The 18,758-nt window shown below is 37.8% G+C and overlaps 2 protein-coding genes across 32 annotated transcripts in view; one reads left to right on the plus strand and one right to left on the minus strand.

Moving 5' to 3' along the window:
- The window catches only part of LOC126927058 (uncharacterized), a 142,488-nt gene extending 123,996 nt beyond the window's left edge, over nucleotides 1–18,492 (plus strand). The window contains exon 4 of the mRNA XM_050743430.1: nucleotides 18,054–18,492. Coding sequence (XP_050599387.1) covers nucleotides 18,054–18,227 — 174 coding nt within the window. The 3' untranslated portion in view covers nucleotides 18,228–18,492. The remainder of the gene's footprint in view (nucleotides 1–18,053) is intronic.
- The window catches only part of LOC126927031 (G-patch domain and KOW motifs-containing protein-like), a 730,127-nt gene that overhangs the window by 141,504 nt on the left and 569,865 nt on the right, over nucleotides 1–18,758 (minus strand). The window lies entirely within an intron of this gene.

The raw sequence follows: 18,758 nt of genomic DNA on the forward strand, positions 1-18,758 counted from the left end.
GAAGATCCAGTGAAATTTTGAATAATATCGTTTCAATAATTTGTGAAACGAATTAGTTTGGTTTTTTCCATTTTTATTAGTTTCCGTCAATGCTGATTGACGCGCCACTCCAGTTTCCATTTCCGTTTCTCGAAATTTTCTACGTCCTTGGTCTTTGGGACTCTTTGCCCAGGTAACTGCATTGCTTCTGGGTACGTCTCACCGTTCGGGTCTCTCGAGCTTTCGGTGTCAGTTGTTACCGTTGAAGGAAGAGAAGCTGGTGACGGATATTATCGAATAAATCGTTTATTCTGGAAAAGTTCGAGTAAGTTCGTTCTGTTTGAATAAATCAAGACATAGATCAATTTTTATCGTATCATCGTGATTCGCCATGTCGTACGTTTGGTTTCGGGATACCATATGTTTTTAATTTGGTACCTTTAATTTGAAATTTTACGTCTATGATCGTGACAGGAAGATACTTTCAGTGAATTATAAATATTTCAAATTATAAATTATAAATATTTGTTATAAATTACAATCATACTACGGGGAAAAGTGAAACATATGTTTTCTTGTGGAACATGTGATAGTAAATTATTCGAAGCATTATAATGCTTAATTAAACATCTATACGGTAACATTTACGGACGAATATTCGGGTAATATTATCGCGTCGCTCTAATCTGGCATTTAATGCTTTGATTGCGGTCTTTGAAATGGCATCACAGATGCTGGTATAATATCACACGAAAAAGGAAGGACCACCAAGTGCACCAGTGCGTTGCAGCCATCGGGGGTGGCTTTGACGCCGGTGCCGAGGAGAGGCGCAGAACGTGTTCGATCGACCCGCGAACGCAGCCCGTGCTCATACTGCGACAGAGTTCGTTTCAGTTAGTCTCAGTCGCTGTTTGGCCATCGACAGCGTATAGTCGCGCCGGCCGACGATTATTTTTTCTTTTTTTGTTTCTCGATAATTCTCTCGCAACACTCGTTCTATACGTACACCATCAGTTTATCGCGTGATCATTGTTACCGCTTCCCCTACCTTGTCACGTCCTTCAAAGAAGATTTTCCTTCAGTTTTTTGTTGTTTGGGGAAAATTCATCGCTCGGACACATGGATTTATCGACACGACGGTTCATCGAGGCATCAGCGTGATGTACTTTTCAAGTTTCATATTTTCTCTATGATACTTTCTAAGGAGAATTTAGAATTCGAACGATATCAATTTCCAGGAAATATAGGTCTTTATGAGACCATAGGTTAGGTTAGGACCATAGGATAGGTTTGAATTTAATTAACTCTCTTATAATTGGTATTTCAATTTTTTAATTCCTTAAATTTAGCTTTCTTTATGCTGTTAGATGATGTAACGCGGGCATTTTATGATATATCGAATATATTCGTATATATTTTACTTTATACATTCGATAAATTTCCTTGGTTGGCCGGCCTGCAACCCACATACGGCACTTAATAAAAATTTGTTTCGTTAGAGGTCGGTGTTTTTTCGTCTTCGTCATAAAAATGTCATGACGTCATATCATATCACAAGGGTTCTTCTGAAAGCTAGATATTCGATAACAAGATTAATGGTTTTCGGTAGCTTGTAATGTCAAGCTTTGAACTGGCGGGATCGCCTTGCTGTCAAATCGCCATTCAGCAGCGACCATATTCTTTAACTACGTTCAAGACCTATATCACGCTACAGAAACCATCAAAGGAGGATAATTGCAAGTTAGTTGCCTCTTAGAAACGAGACAGTTGGTTGTTACTTGTTATCCGTAGTTGGTAGTTGTTCTCCTTAGTCGCCACATATTATAGAGACGACATTCATAGTCACCAGTTGCCTTCGCTAATAGTTTCTTGTTGTCTGTAGTTAGTTCTCGTCATCGCTATGTATTCCATCAATCACGTAAAATTTAACATATAGGATTTTATTCTTTTTTATTCTTTCTGTAGGAAGATTCTTTAAGTAATATGAATTTAAGTAACTATTTTATGATACAATAAAGTGGAAAAACGATTATTTTACGTAACGTAATTTTTTAAAGAACTTCGAATTTAAAGGATTCAGATAGATATCTTAAACGTAATTAAACCCTCCATATCGTAACAAATTGAAAGAAATTGCGCAAGAAAGTTAATACACTTAATGCATAAAACATATATTTAAAATCCAAATGTAGGCGTTGACGCGTGCGTGCTACATGTTCGAAACGTTCGTTACATCCGCGATAAAATTTGTAACGACGAAGAAGCTTAACATATGGTGTGCTTCAAGACGACAGTAAAAAGTGTTGTCGTATTTTTCGAAATTTCTTCCATTCTTAATAAAAATATATTGTATAAATATAGTAGGATTTTTCAAATTTAAATAGTTATAATGATTTGAAACTTTACAATCGTACGGTTCTGTTTTATCCTTTGAATATACCTGTCATTTTCATATCTCCTTTTAACTAAACTAAATATTTGGAAATCCTATAATTTGTACACTTCTATTTGTGAATAAGATCGATGAAATTAAAGCGTAACTATGCTTTCAATAATGGCTTCGATGTATTGCTCACCATTATGGCGGATTAACGTCTCTAAGTGATCGACCTTAATCACTAAATGGCAGCCGCGATTCAGTGGTAGAGCCTTACACATGACGGACATTGCAAGCGCTTGTAAGACGTCTATCGTGAAACGTTTCCAATAGCATCGATTACGACGACGGTGAAATCCGAATAGAAATATATATCGCGTATCGCTTCAGCATGACATGTCTTAAAATAGAATCACAGTTTTTCGTTCTTAAAAAAAAAAAAAAAAAAAAGAAAAAAAGTCTATAAAAATTATATGCAAATAAAATAGATAAATGGATAAATGGTTGTACAAATTTATAAAACAGATATTACAAATATACGTAAATAAATTATATATTTATAAATTGTTTGTTTAAATATCTGTTTGTTTAAATAAATAAAAGGGATATTTACGACTTACAATGAACGTAGTCCTGTTTTTAGTTTTAAACAAAGCAAAAACGGATAACAACTTTTTAAAATGTAAAACTCAACGCAACAGTGGTTTTTTTTAATTAATCAATAACGTTCAAAGTTAATTAATTTAGAGTGGTTTGTACATTTTGTATGCTCGCCGTATTTTAACGTTTGATGTGTAACGTTTGATGTAGTACTTGATGCCCGAAAAATCGAAAAATAATTAAATTTGATCGTTTCGTCGAATTTACAAGTGTGTATATTCGTGTGAAATCCTATGTGCTTGTGTATGCTGATGTGAAAGGCGGTAATATATTTTTCTTTTTTCGATTATTGTTGTCAACTTTTGTGTGGAATAAATCAATTCCGTGAATAGAAGTGCAATCAATACAGCTTACTATGAAATGATAGCACAACAACAGTACATATCGCCATTGACGTCAGCTTCACAAAATTTCTCGAGTATCGAGGTCGTCCATTTGGGTTAAGAATTTATTTCCAAAATGCCACAAGCACGAATATCTTATGGAAATCCACTGTATTTCCACTGTAATTTTTAATAATCAGATTCCACATTGTATGCTACGATTCGAGGAAAATCCGCAGCTAATTATTATCTTTGCTGCCTTTAAATACCATAAATAGTCGTCCGTAAATTTTAAAAGATTTTCTGTGCCATACTTATATTGTGTATTTTAGTCTTAAGGTGCGGGTCGTGTTCAATTAATCGAAAGTGATGAAACTGTAATGGGTCACGATAGTCAAATATTAAAAATGGTCTCGTTGGCTACATTTAAAATCTTTACGAGATATATATGCATAGTACGTTGCTACTAGCAACGGGTAGCGATGAGCAATAGAGAACAGTACCTTCCTTATCTCGTCGTGATTATGTACATAACAGTAATGCAAAGTACTCGTACTGAATATCTTACAACATCTACATAGATTTTCAGATTTGTTTCGAATATTACCAGCATAACCATGATAGTAGAATTCTGTTACAGTATTAATTCTATAGTGCCGTTATGCATAATACAGCCCTAAAATGTTTCTACAAATATACGAATATTTTCGTCAGCTACTATATTCCAACCATGGCTTATTATGAAAGGAAATATATAACGAAATTACTTGTTTTACTTGTACTTGTTTTTTTTAGACTTACTTGTTATTTTTAGACTAAATTTAGTTTTTAGACTAAATTAATTACTTGTTTTTTTAGACTAAATTAGTTTAATTTGAATAATTTTAGTAATTGTGTAGGATCGAACAACAACTTATCCTTAGCTTCACTCGAGACTTGATTGCACGTAGCAACGTAATTGCGTTGGAACTGAGGGTAGAAAACAATGTCAACCGTTAGACGCGTCTGTCTGGCGAATGTGTAACGCGTGAATAATAGATGGCGGCAATCACGTGAACCCTACTTATAGCTGTTTCGGCTTATATCGTAGCATTCAACCTAGGGTATAACGATAGGGATCATTAGAAGTTGAAAGGCCGGCTGATCAGCCTCATTTTGTTCCATTTTTTAATCAAGCGATGAATCGACAAATTGTACAGATTTCGATGGTTATCACAGTTCTCTGGGAATTTTCAAGCGCGGTTCGTCGAATTTAGTCGGATTGGCTACAGATTCTTTTACGAGCAGCTTGAAACTCGATCTAGTTTCGAGAAAATGAAAAATTCGTTTTATCTCTTTGCTTCCCTGTTCCTTCCTTCCTCTTTTTTTTGCTTTTTACATTGCGTTAAGACCGGCTAAATAATATTGATTGCCATGGACGTTGGCTGGTTCAAAATCACTGACATCGACGATAACAAAAGTAAGTTTGATGATCATTTATCTGAGCCGGTGTTATTCGACTTGAGCTCTGCACATTTGTTAATATTATTCTAGTAGGGATGAGATACTACAAATTTTAAATAACTTCGATTAAAATTATATTATAAAAATTATATTACATTAACGTTTAGAAGTCAATAAAGTGGAAAGAATTACGCGAGATAATGTAAATATAAATTACATTACAAGGAAACAATACGGCTAGGTAATTTGAAACATTCTGGCTAAAATTGCATTCTTTCAAAGTTAGGACGTACAGTATTTACAAAGCAGATTAAGTATCAAATGAGGTACTTAAGAAAATTCATGTTATCATTCTTTAGTAAACATTTTCAGGTTATAGCCTTCTGCAAAAGCTGCTTTTCGTTACGTTAACGTATTCATTATTAATATTAATCATATTGTTCTTATCTCCTAGGGGCATAACAATCCATTTTTATATTGTGTTAAAGCTAAATTTCTATTATATTTTCGCAAAATTTTCTTTCGTTTTATAGAGAAATGATAGATACACAGCATTTTTTGTTTTATGTTATTTTATATTAAATTGGAGAAAGGTGGATCGCACATAATTGAATAAAATAATATAATGCAAAAAATATCGTACATCTATCATTTCTTTATAAACCGAAAGAAACTTTTGGAACAACCTAATATTTCTCTCCAACGACACTTCTACGATGTTAAAATATTTGATAAAAATATTTGATAAAAATATTAAGAAATTCTAATATTGATTTAAACGTATCGATTTATTTACTTTTCGCTGTCAGAAATTGTTAATTATGATTTCCACTTAAAAGCGTATTTCATATTATGAGGATAAATGATCAAATTCATCTCTAATATACACGTTAGAGAGTCATTTATAGCTGCAATCCTGTTTACCGCTCATATTCCTGGAACTCGATAATTCACTAGGCGATTGCTTTAACCGTGCAGAATACATCCATAAATAATTAATCGCTATTAATATTCCATCGACTTTTGAAAATCCCTGATGTGATCTATTTCACGTGATGAGAATACGTGTAAAGTGAGGTTATTGCTTGATTATCTTTAGTCGAATAAATCGAGTGATTCAAATTATAATGCGGAAGAAAGTCAAAACTATGTATATTATTTTTTTCAATTTTTATGTATCATTTGACGGAAGGAAATTTGGTAAATAAGGTTCACCTTCTTTAATGTCAATGACTTTGAGATATGTTATTAAGCTCCAAATTCTAAGCAATCTTCTATATATATATATGACATGTGTATAATAGCCAAAGTTCAACTCCCAAGTATACGCAAAGCTTTTATTTTCAATTTATGCGATACCACTATGTTTCATGAATTTATTTGCTAACGGTATTGAAACAAATAACAAGCAGAGGACGAACTATCCGTGAACTGTTTTGCCAACGAGTACGCTTCCAATATTTTCTGTTTGAGAAAACACACTTGTTGCTGTTGCAACTCCAAATATTTTTACAGCCGACGTTTTTGCCATGAATCATCGGCTAACATATAAAATAGAGGAAAGCCATAGTTGATTGTAATGGAAATTTAGAAAACCTGAAACTCGATATAGAAGGGAAAAATAAAGGAAAGGAAGGGAGAGATAATTGGAAGCTTGGGGCCAGGTTTAATTCACTGAAACCGGGCTGCTTGTGTCATCACGAAACAGAATTGCCAGTACGTCATTTCTGTGCTCCCGTCCTCGTAAAAACGGTTTCACTCGTTAAGAAAAAACGAATAGGCGGTGAAGAGAGAAAAAAGCAGACAGAGAGCGCTTTTAAAAAGCTGACGAAGCGTGCGTTGCCACAACGAGACACACGGTGCTATTTGTCGTTTTAAATTGCGCCGCAACTTGTTTTTCAGATCTTTGCTAGAGACACGTGAAAACACGTTGGAAGTATATTTCTTGTTTTTGTGGAATTTAGCTGGAAAATAAAAAATAACGTAAAACATGTACTTACGACTTACAGAGTAATTGAATGTATACACTATAATAACCAGCGATTTAAGGCTTTAAAAGATCGAAAAAAAAGAAAAGAAAAGAAGAAAGATAATATGTTGTGGCAGTCTAACTCGATCTAAGGAAATAGAGAGGGAGGGGGTTGGGGGGGGCAAAGCTTGTTAATCTGGAAAGAATACAAGCATCAATTTCAAGCACTTATAGAGAATCAAGCGGGCTTGTTAAGGTCGTAAGTTGGACAATTATCCCGTGTTAGGTTCAATCAGCTTAGTCCTACACAAAATTGATCGAATCATGTGAAAACAAATGTATTCTGATTTTTGTCGCAGATATTTCTGGTCTACGCACTCCAGTGCCCGCACAACTGATATTGAAACGCCTGATTTTCCCATATTCTACAGCGACAACATTACCTGATTTTTTACAACCATGAAGGACTCGAAAATACTTGCAATCCTCATCTGTTTGCAAATTATTTTCGTCACTTTCGTCCCGTCAGGGGCTGGTAAGTTGATACTGATTAATTATACCATCGAAATTCTATATAATGGCTACAAAAAATATTTGCATCATCACCCACATTTCCTAACGAAGCGCGTTTTTTTACCAAGTTTTATATTTCATTTCATAGTATCAAATCTCTGTAGTTACACGAAAGTATTAAATGATAGGAAACTTGATATACACGAATTTAATTAATTAATAAGTTAGTCGATATACAGCTATTATTATTTCATGTGAAATATTACAACGTCAAAAACTTAACGTTCTTGTACGTACAGTATTAATCACAAATTGTAAGAATGTTTACTGATAAGCAAAATAGATAATATGGAAAACGCAGACCTATGGAAAGAGAATTCCTGACATTAGACAGGAATACGCGATTGCACGAAATATTTTATGGTATGTCTGACATGGAGAATATATGCGGCGAAGTACGAAAAATTCATCCTGAGATATGTATACGACCTACGCGGTACGGGACGTGTTATAAATGGTTTCCGCCACTCAGCCGTATTTGAATTTGTGAACACGATCGAACAAATGACGCGACAATTATTAATTGCCGTCTCTGCCTTAGTAACGATTCGCGTTGGAACGAGGTCGAATCGTTCCGATTCCACGCGCGATTAACAAATAATTACAGTGGACATCAATTACTTGGATGACCTTCGTCATTTCAGCGTAGCATCGATGACATCCGGTAATTGGACTCAAAACGATTTGCTTAAAACGATTAATTTGATCAAACCAACCAATTATTTCAATTAATACAATCTGAACTTTAAATTCGCACGTCTTGTGTATACACACCGGGCTCGAGAAAAGTTTTCATTCGTTCGAGTAGAACCTTCGTAGTTCTTGAGGACGCGTGTCGCTTCTCGTGCACTTAAAGTTTCGCTCAAATTAACCGATTTATTTGAATTCGAGCGAGTGAAAACCTCTTTGTCACCGTGAGTTTGTTACTTAATTGATACTCTTAGATGCCCTTTGCTTTCAATCTCTTACATCCATTCTTAATTAGTCAAGTCGTTTGACTTTTGACAAGTATTTTGAAACCATTTTACTAACACGAACCTACTTTTTTACTTGAGATTATCCGCTATTTTTATTCAAATGTATACGTACGTATATACACTTTTGAATTTTAAACGAACCTTCTATTATACCTATATCCTTTAAGTGCCGTTTTAAGTTTCAAAAGACTTTAACTCGGATAGCTCGACTTGGAGTTCTAACGTATACTGTAAAGCACACTTGCGAAGTAAAACAGCAAACACGATATAAAAAATTTTCCCCATGTAAGAAATCGAATAACCTATTTCAACGGTGCTTTAATCTCATCGACGAAGCATCGATGCAACGAAGAAGCATCGTGATAGCCGCAATGCGGATCCGTTCGACAAAAATTTCCTGGTACGGTCGTTTTCGTAATGTTATTAACCGTTTTAGTGTCGGATGTTTCAAGACTCCGTATCGGTTTGTGCTATGCAGCGCGATAGAGCTTCGTTTATTTATTTGCGAGGAGTACCGATCGACGCGATTGCGCTGCCCTTTTTCATCCTGTTTTTTTTCATCGAAATATACCGTTCGACGTGCTCGCGCTTCATTTCATCGGTTATACTGGAAGCGTTACAACAAACACTCAAAAGTTTGCGAAATATTTATGCTCTGCATTTCGTTTGCGCGATAACATTCTATAATGCAGTATTTGGTTTTCCGATTCAAGAGGTAATTTTTTATATTGGTTTTTTTTATTTGGTTTATGATTATTTGAAAAACAAGTAATTACGAGAGGAAACTCTGATATGACTCACGACGAGCACGCTTGAGCGCGTTGCGAATTAATGATCGTGACCATACGTCGTGGCACAATTTACCACGGTACGCGAATTGAGCGATCACGCTGCGTGGTGTTAAAACGGTTAGCGTAACTGCGCGTACGATTGTCGAGGGGCAAAGATATTGACGTTGGTAATCGTTTTCAGTGGCTTTAGAAGAAAACTGTACTGATTTCGAAGGACAAGTTATCTCAAATGGGCTGCTGTATGTGCCGGGACCTTCGGTTTGCAGCCTTTGCGTCTGCTACCATTCGGAGCCAAAATGGTGCAAGGCTATCTTCTGTTCACCTCCTTTTGTAAGTATATGCTCATTCTAAAAGCAACCAGCTTAGCACAACCATGCGAAACTAAAGTACACCGTTAACGCTTGCATGCTGGTCGTTAAAACACATGCTGCGCGAATAGGGTACACAGCGATTCATTTAACTCGCCTTGAATTAGTTTTAGAAAGACAAACATGGACAGGGATAATTTTTGTCACGAGCCGTTTAATTTATTCGTTCATTAGAACGAATTAATTTACACCTGCTGAAATCGCGATTGATGCGACAAATTCGAAATCTTGTTCCATATAAATATTTTTAAACAAGCACGTCGTAAGCTTTGTATATTTTTTAATCGCAACGAAACTGTTCAGAGAAATGCTGAAATTATTAATTAGAAAAGGAGATTTCTACGCATCGTTGTAAAAGTGTCAGGGAAAATATTCGTGAAACAGTTACGTTGTTACAAGTTCTACAAGAAGAAATATTGAAAATCACGTTCCACTTATTCAGTTGCACGTGTAAAAGGTATCTTGCGTTCGCGCAAAAAATCTCTGAAGGATACATGCTTTATAATAATTGGAGTGTCGAAGTTGTTACGCGGATCGGCGTACACGTACCTTTTAATGAAACTAGGTTACCCATTCGTTATTCGTTCCTAATTTTCAGCTTCACGATTTTTACGCAATAAAATTTTATACACCTGTTCGGTTTATAAATGATTCAATTCAAATTTAACAGAATTAAAGTTGAAATAATCATTTGTACTTCATTAAAAGGTTCTTTCAGCATCTCGTTTTAATATTTTTATTGGTAATATTTTGTTGATCGTTATATTTAAATGGAGTTTTTCAAAGGAGAGACATTTTAAGGTAGGAAATGGACATACATTTATAATAAGAATTCAGAAGAAAGAATATTTCATACAGAAAGAAATATTCCGTATGTATAAATAACTACGCTATGAATTTTATATGTATCGGATATTCCTTCTGGTTAATGTATCTGATGTTTTTTCACGCGAGGTAGCGTATATTTGCATCTATATGTCTCTTCGTTTCTCAGTAGTAAAACTTAGCATTCCTGCGGCTGATAAGTAGTTACGCACTGACAACGAGAAACATAAAATGAGTAAGAAGCATGAGACATTCTATAAGAAAAATATAGTTGTTTTTATCTTTCATTGCATATTCGTCAGAATATTGTTAATAAATATTTAAGTTAAGATTTCAGTTGAAATAAATACATAGGATTAGACATTTATTTGTCGGAGATGAAAGAACACCGGAACCTTCCCTTCGGAACTTTGGGAAGACCCCTAGTACTGTAATTTAGATTTCACCATAGCCGAATTAAGAAACTGTTGTCATTCAATTCGACTGTACTTATTTGAGATTTATGATAGTGAGCTCGGGCTCGAGGCGACAACCAGTCGCCGAACGTAGTCGCGGTCAAGGGATGAACGTTTTGTCTAACAAAGGCATGAAGTAACTCTATAGCTCTCCTTAAAAGAAATACTTAGGACGGGGCACGACGGTAAGCATTTCAACGATTTCTGTCCCGTGGCTCGCCACACGCAGACTCTATTCTTTGAGTAAGATGATTACCAGATGTCGACGCGTCTCCACAGTACATGTTCAGCTAGCCCGAGGACCCGCTTTAAATCTTAAGATTTGTTTAACTAAAGTCCTTCAAACCGACAAACAGTCCTCGTCCCAACTACGAGAAAATAGGAGAAATCTATTTTTCTCACGAACGACGCTTCCTCTTCTCGAACTCTCTCTTAAGGGCGGTTAGCACGCTTCCCTAACCACCAACATGGAAATTGGCCAATTAACAGTAACGCCAATTTCCCTCACTTTCCGAATGAAGGCTTTTCTCCACGAATCCGATGATTTCGTGCCCTTAGGCACACCCATCATGGTTTTCCTCGACAGCGTTACCGTGATGGAGAACCACTCTCCCGTACGATCTCAAAGAGGATTCAAGTAACTCTCAGATACGTAGTGATTGCCCCATGCATTAACATTGAGTACAACTTAGACGTTGAAGAAAAGTAGAGTTCGTCATCCCCTTGACCGCGGATTCGTTAGTGAGCCTAGGATCATTGTCATTAGCTTCTCGAGTATCTAATTATCGCGATTACTTGTCCAATTTCATCATAGTCATATTTGCACTAGTAAATATCTCCTCTATTGCATAATGATCACGTCTAGCGCCAATAGGGATTCGTTTCACGCCCTTAACCCTAACTCAAATCTTAACGTCAACCCGACATATTTATATATGTATCTATGAACGCATTTGACATAAAATTTTGATAACGACTAAAATTATATATTCTGATATTAAATTAATTTAATGAGAATAAAAAACTAATTTTTTTAAACAAGATTTTGTATAAAGTTATATTTATTAGGAAAAGTTCGTCCATCCCTTTATAATATGATAGGATTAGACTCATAGCTGTGTAAATCATTTCATGGAATAGTATATGTGTGCGTGTGTGTTCTAAGTTTTTACTATAAAAATGCTAAATGTACTAGGAGACGTTTTTAAAAATTCATACATTTTTCTTCATCAAACATATCAATCGTTATATTGAAAAGTTAATTATCTTTTATTTGTTTCGAGCTGCACATTGATTGAGACATTCGTGTTGGTTATAATTGCGAATTTAACGCAACGAAGTTGTTTGAATCCCTTGCAAGCATGTAATATATCTTCGAATTAATTGGTCAATTACTTGAGGTTGGAATTGAAAGAAAGGGAAAGGTGGAGGAGAAGTCTTGCGTTTGAATGCGGGACACTTTTAAAGCCCACAGTTCGCTGAAATTGCCAGAGAATTCAATTAAATGGCAAATTAAACCATTGAACTGAATCTGTTTCCAATCGCGAGCTTAGAAATTCTATCCTTTGAATTTTTATATCAGTCAACTTTCTTTTTGTACGTACGGTAACGAATATAATTCATGAATTAATGAAGTATGTAATTGGATGAAAGTTCTTCTCCCTGGATTCAGTTTAGACTAAGAAAAATTATATAATAACGAAATTATCAACTTAAAATTGATAGAGTGTATAGTTTTTTTTTTCTTTTTTGCGTGAGGAGGGGAAAATGCTGTTACGCATACCCAGTGATCCGCATCACTGGGTTATGTGGGACTCGGGCGGATGTTGTTGCCATACCCACTAAAAACCCCTCCTCCTTTTTCCTTTGCTTCGAGGACAGACAACCCCGGTAAAACCTGTCGGCAGTCATCAGGGTTGTCCTTTCATGCCCCGTTGTATCTTCTTCTTCTGGCAGTTATTCTGTATATTCTGTATTGCTCTCGTCATCTTCTCAGCTAGTTCAGAATACTGGGCTGATCTCCTTCTGTGGTTCTTTGTTGTCTTGTATCTCTGCCTTCACTGCTCCGCGTAGTTGTTGTTGCTCTCGTTCTCCTCCTTGCTTCCATCAAGGCCTTCGCTGTCACCCTCCTGTGAGACATGACGGTCTTGCGAAATTGCCTGAATTTATCTCAGCTCTCGTTCTTGGCGGTCACCGTGGCGATCAGATTGTCCACGTCTATGTTCTCGCCAAGAGCGTTCTCCAGCTCAATCCTTCTGTCCGTTCACTTCGGGCACGTGAAGTCGGGAACGTCAACCGTTTCCAGTGCAAATTCAATTTTGAATCGCAATTTCCATGTTTGCGTGGCAAAAGCGTAAAATCGATAACGCACGCAAACATGTCTTCTTTGCTAATGGCGTACTATAAATATAAATGTAATATCCAAATGGGTCGTTCTATTCTCGCATGCAGCTTTCTGCTTCCCAATCAAAAACTCTGTCCACTCCGCACGCTCCACACGCTCTGCCCACTCTACCTTTTCCCGTTCTTCCGAACAGGTATCCCGAAACCCCCGTGATCAAGGTCACGCAGCCTTTTCACGTAAACTGTCCACTTAAAGGACCCAACGGTACATTGTTTACAGTTCGGCCGATACCTTAGGCCTTCTGGCCCCGGTACTACATTCGGCCATCCTGGAATAACATCTGCCCTCAGATGTGGTCTTCAGTTTCGCTATCGTCGGAGGCGTCATCTTCTGCGTTGAGGACCCAAGGCCTCATAAAGTCTGCGGTCGTCGATGTGTGCGCAGGCCCCTCATGCTCCCCTACTTTCTCCACCATGTACCGGTCATTCCGCATTGTTCGTGATACCCGGTACGGACCTAAAAATTTTCCTCCGAGTTTTAAACCTGGGCCAAACTGGGTTCTCTTAACGGCTACCAAATCTCCCCTTAGATACTGCTTCGCACTCCTCCGTCTTTTGTTGAAATTCCTCCGGCTTTCTTCTTGCGTCGCAGCGATCTTTCTTTTGGCGTCCTCGCGTAACTCGCGACGCTGTTCCTCGAATTTTGCAGCCCATTCTTCGTCGATTAATCTTCTGGTTACATATCCATCGGCCTGACTGCACGTTGCGGCATCTAAAATCTTACGGACTTCAATGCCCTTCTTCTGTGCGCTTCTCAACCGTGCAATCAGCCCGTCCTCACACTCAGCCACATCCACAGCACCCGGCAGTGGATTTCTACTCGGGGTATCCGCATACTCCGAGTCCGTTGGTTTTATAATACCCTCGTCTGTCCACGCCTCCATCAAATCGTCCATTTCCCTTTTCTCAGACGGCGCCAGCCGTCGCGATCTTCGTACCACGGGTTTGTCGCTTTTCAACACGATTTTCGCGGTTATCCCGACCTCCCGCGTCTTCTCTGGCTTATACCCCCTAATGATATCGCAGATCGCTTCATGGTAGTGAGGTTCTTGTACGTGCGCTAGATCTATCTCGTCGGTCTGTTCTATCGCGTTGACCTTCAATACCTCCGACGCGTCTTCGTGACCATCATCCTGCCCGTCAAGCCGTAGGAAGCTCACCTCGCCCCGTTTGACCCGTAACTCTATCTGATCCAAAAAGTCAGTACCCAGCAGCAGGCTGTGGCTCCTCAATACCTTGTTTGAGACGACGTGCAACGTGACCGTGAATGCACAGCCGTCGACCATCATTATCTTTGTAAATTCGCCCCAGGTCTCATTGCCCGTGGAACCCAAGCCATCAAACCTAAGCTTACCATTTCCTAGCGGTGGTGATCCCAACCTCGCATACTCGTCTGATCGTATGAACGTGAGATCACTACCCGTATCTACCAACGCTGTGAACCTACATCCATCTATCGTCCATCTTTCATGTATCCCTTCTTCTCGGGTCTTGAAATGATGTAGGTCTTCTTCGGCTGTGCTGTACACCTTGACGCCATGTGTCCAAGTTCGTTGCACCTGAAGCACCTCACACCTTCCTCTTTCTTCGGACATGTAACACTTAAGTGATCGTCGCCGCCGCAATTGAAACACCTTTTGAGATCACTGCTCGTTTGTCTCGACTGATTCCGCATTGCTGATCGTTCTGCTTTATCGTCCCTGTGCTCTCCAAGTTTTGTCTTCATATCTCTTTTCATCGCTTCATACTGCTTGAAGCGTTCCTTCAACTGCTGCATATTCCTGGCCCCGTATAGTATAGCTTTATTTGAGACTCCATCGGGAATACCTTGGATTATATAGTCGATCACCGACTGTGTATCGACTCTTCCTTGCCCCGCAAGCTCACGCATACTATACATATATTGGAGCAGACTCTCGTCTGCTCTTTTCGTTCTACACGCTAACTCTTGATGTACCTGCCGGTCACTCACTGCGTCTTCGAATTCATCTACCAGCGCCATTTTAAACTTCGCCCAGGACTTCATGCATCGTTCCTGGCGTACGAAAGCTTGAGCAGAGCCTGTGAGAAGCTTCCTCGCGAAAATCACCATGTGGATGTCCGACCAGCCACACACTTCCGCCATTTCCTCGAATTCTCTTATCCACTGAGTTACATTCGGTAGGTCATCTCCGCTAAATTTCTTTAACGAGCCTTCCACGTCTTCAAACGTTAACCCTGTGCACTTACGCTCGTCTTGACTTCGACGTCTTCCCCCTGGAGTCGCCCGAACTTGACTATTGAGATCGTGATTCCCTGGATCGTTGCCGTCTAACCGGTCCCCAATCACGCCCATCTCATCGTCATCGTCGTCCTCTAAATCATCGTCGTCGTCATCGTCTTCTTCTCGTGCATCGTGTTCCCGCTCTAAACGTACCGCAGCCAGCAATCGCGCTACCAGCTCGCGTTTTCTACCCGCTACTCTCAGCCGTCGTCTTCTCAGCTCGTCTTTTAACTCAGGTATTCGCATCTGAGCCATCTGCTCGTCAGTCAACTCTGCTTCTCCTGCATTGTAGTCACTCATTGTTCCGAAATATCCCTTTCACTTGTCACTTAGCGCTCTAGATCCCGGCTCGAGCCCCCAAAATTTATGTAGTATCCAAATGGGTCGTTCTATTCTCGCATGCAGCTTTCTGCTTCCCAATCAAAAACTCTGTCCACTCCGCACGCTCCACACGCTCTGCCCACTCTACCTTTTCCCGTTCTTCGGAACAGGTATCCCGAAACCCCCGTGATCAAGGTCACGCAGCCTTTTCACGTAAACTGTCCACTTAAAGGACCCAACGGTACATTGTTTACAGTTCGGCCGATACCTTAGGCCTTCTGGCCCCGGTACTACATAAATATTTGAATAAATATTGCGAATTTCATATTGCTAAAAGATTTATACTATTTGTTCGTAAATAATCGTCGGATCTATATTTAAGTGGAAACTGCTGCATTAGATCTCTTTTCTTACTTAAAATTATTTGGATTGGTAACTTGGATGTAACATGTAATTTATTCTTCTTTTATAAATAGTGTACAGAAGATACTAATTCAGAGAAATGGAAGGAAAGTCTAAAAGCAAAGAAAATCTACAGGAAGATAAAACGTTCGAGCCTTGCCAGGTTATATAAGATACCAAGTAATCTTCCTAGTCTTGCAGTTCTTTCTATTTTGATCAATAATTATTGGTATATGTTAGGAATGCAATTAGAATTTTTGTCCTCAAGCAAAGTATAATTTCAATTTTGTATGTAAACCAAAATATTAAATATCAAATAACCATCAAATAAAATTATATTGTATGGACTACTGTTTCTTTAAATATTTGAATATTTGATAAATATTGTTTATTTAAATATTTTAAATTGCATGAAAAAAAATGATGCAAATAAATCATAGGGCATTTTAACTAAAGAGACCAATATCTATTTAACAGTGATTAAATCGTCACCGTTTAACGCTCTATCTCTTTTATTAACTGTGCCTTGTTAAGCTACTGAGGATTACAGAGGATGCGTTTTTTTGATAAACAAACGTTCTGACAAATACGGCAGCAAAATCAGATATGTAGATTCTTACAACAGCAGTTATATTGTAGGAATTCCGTTTTTCAGAAGCTTTATTTGTGAAACGACAATTCGCCAGAGTACGGATTCACTGTAGTTATAGCTGTAGGATCTCTATCTAGTTGACAGATCTGCTTTACGTAAAGAATTCCTGTCTCTTGTTCTACTTTATCGCGATTCTCTCCTCACCTTATACGCTTTGTCGAGGAAAGTAATATCGCTACATATCTCGGCTCCGGTTACAATAATTAGTTTCCGCCTAAACTGCTAGAACCACGTAGCACGCACTCTACTCTCGTTTATTAAACATTCAGGCCATCTGATCGCATGCGACGAGTTTTATGTTAATCCCGACCAATTACAATATCTTTCTCTCGTTTACAAGGGACGACGAGACTAGCAGTTGCGTGCTTTCCAAAGCAAAAGCCGCGATATCTGCATGATAACCTAACCTCAACCGATTTTGTTGTACTATTCTTAAGTGGACTTCGTTTGTACCACTTTCGTAACAAAAATAGAATATCTAGAACACAGCATTCCGTTCTGCGATATTGTCAATTTCTAACATCTGAAACATCAGAGATAATTTTTTCCCTACAGTTGTAAATTTGTGTGAAAAATTACGAACGTAACGGTGTTTGGCGCATGTACAGTTCCCCCTCCCCCTCGCCCCTCCAACAATCATTTGCGTAGACATGCTAGAAAGATCCACTTTTCCACGGTGAAACTGTGTGTATTGTAATTTCATTTTGACAATGGTCCAACATCCTACTATGCATAAGTTTAATATCAATATAAGCAGGTTTCATGCCAAGTATTACATCTAACGTATAAGCACTAACCCTGGTTTTAAATACCTTATAGTAACACTGAAAAGATTATTCAGTAGGATGTCTGGCTCAACATCAATATTTTACTTAGAAGATAATACGTCGAGAGCATGTTGGTGGATGGAATGGGAGATGAATGAAGGCTTACTTCTGTAAAATACATAAAATGGTAGTCGGAATGAATTTTGGCGCTTGGGGACAGAAAAAGAGCTGACTGATACTGTCATACACCTGAATTTATAAAATTTTGAAAATCGATGTAACCTTTGAACTTTATCGTATTCTGTTTCATAGCACAAATTATTCTTCCCGAAATGTACGTTTAGTGTTATAATATATTTGACCAATGGTTCTCAAATACTAGTTTTGCTGAAGCAATGGTGGAATTGGAGCAATTCTTTCTTCTTTTATTCTTTGAATGACCTGGATTTTCGAGTAGTCTAGTGACGATTGATCCGTACAATTAATCGATTTCTTCTTATTACAGAGCTGCAAGAGATTCCGCGTTGGACGCCGATGTTGCGAGTTCGAATGCCTGGATGAGGTTGGCACTGAGTATTGGTCCGGATCTGATGTGGTTATCGTCGATGGTTCACCTAAACTTGAAAAACATAGTGTATTGTGGATGCTGAGCTTAGTGATGGCAATTGTAATATTTTAATTTCTCAATAAAGATTCCGATGGCGCCGTTGACAAAATTCGTACCTTATAAACGTCGACGATTAGCTTCAGCCACCGGGAAAAGAAGTAGTGTACAATGTAGTGTGTTAACGAAGAATCATTTGTAACTGAATAATTATACCTTGAGAAGATTATACCTGAGTAATTATATTTATTCTTATTTTCTTCCCCTTTATTTCATTTGAATAGATTTTTGTATTCAAAGAGCGAGGTATGATTATTTCAGACGGGTTAATTTGTTTTTATATATGTCAAAAGAATGAAAGGAGATGACGATGAATCGGTGACAGGTAGAAAATTGTAATCTGTTGTATTTCCATGGTACTGTATACTTGATTATATTTTGTTCAATATTATTCATATTCTATCATGTAATTTGGGAATATACATACATATACATATATGAAAATATAGTGGTATACTTATCCCCTAATCTTTGTGATTTCTATGAAACTTTTATGATTCATTGTCACTTGTATGAAAGATGGAAATATAAAAAATTGATAAAATT

Source organism: Bombus affinis, unplaced genomic scaffold (genome assembly GCF_024516045.1).
Source record: "Bombus affinis isolate iyBomAffi1 unplaced genomic scaffold, iyBomAffi1.2 ctg00000070.1, whole genome shotgun sequence".
Taxonomy (NCBI): domain Eukaryota; kingdom Metazoa; phylum Arthropoda; class Insecta; order Hymenoptera; family Apidae; genus Bombus; species Bombus affinis.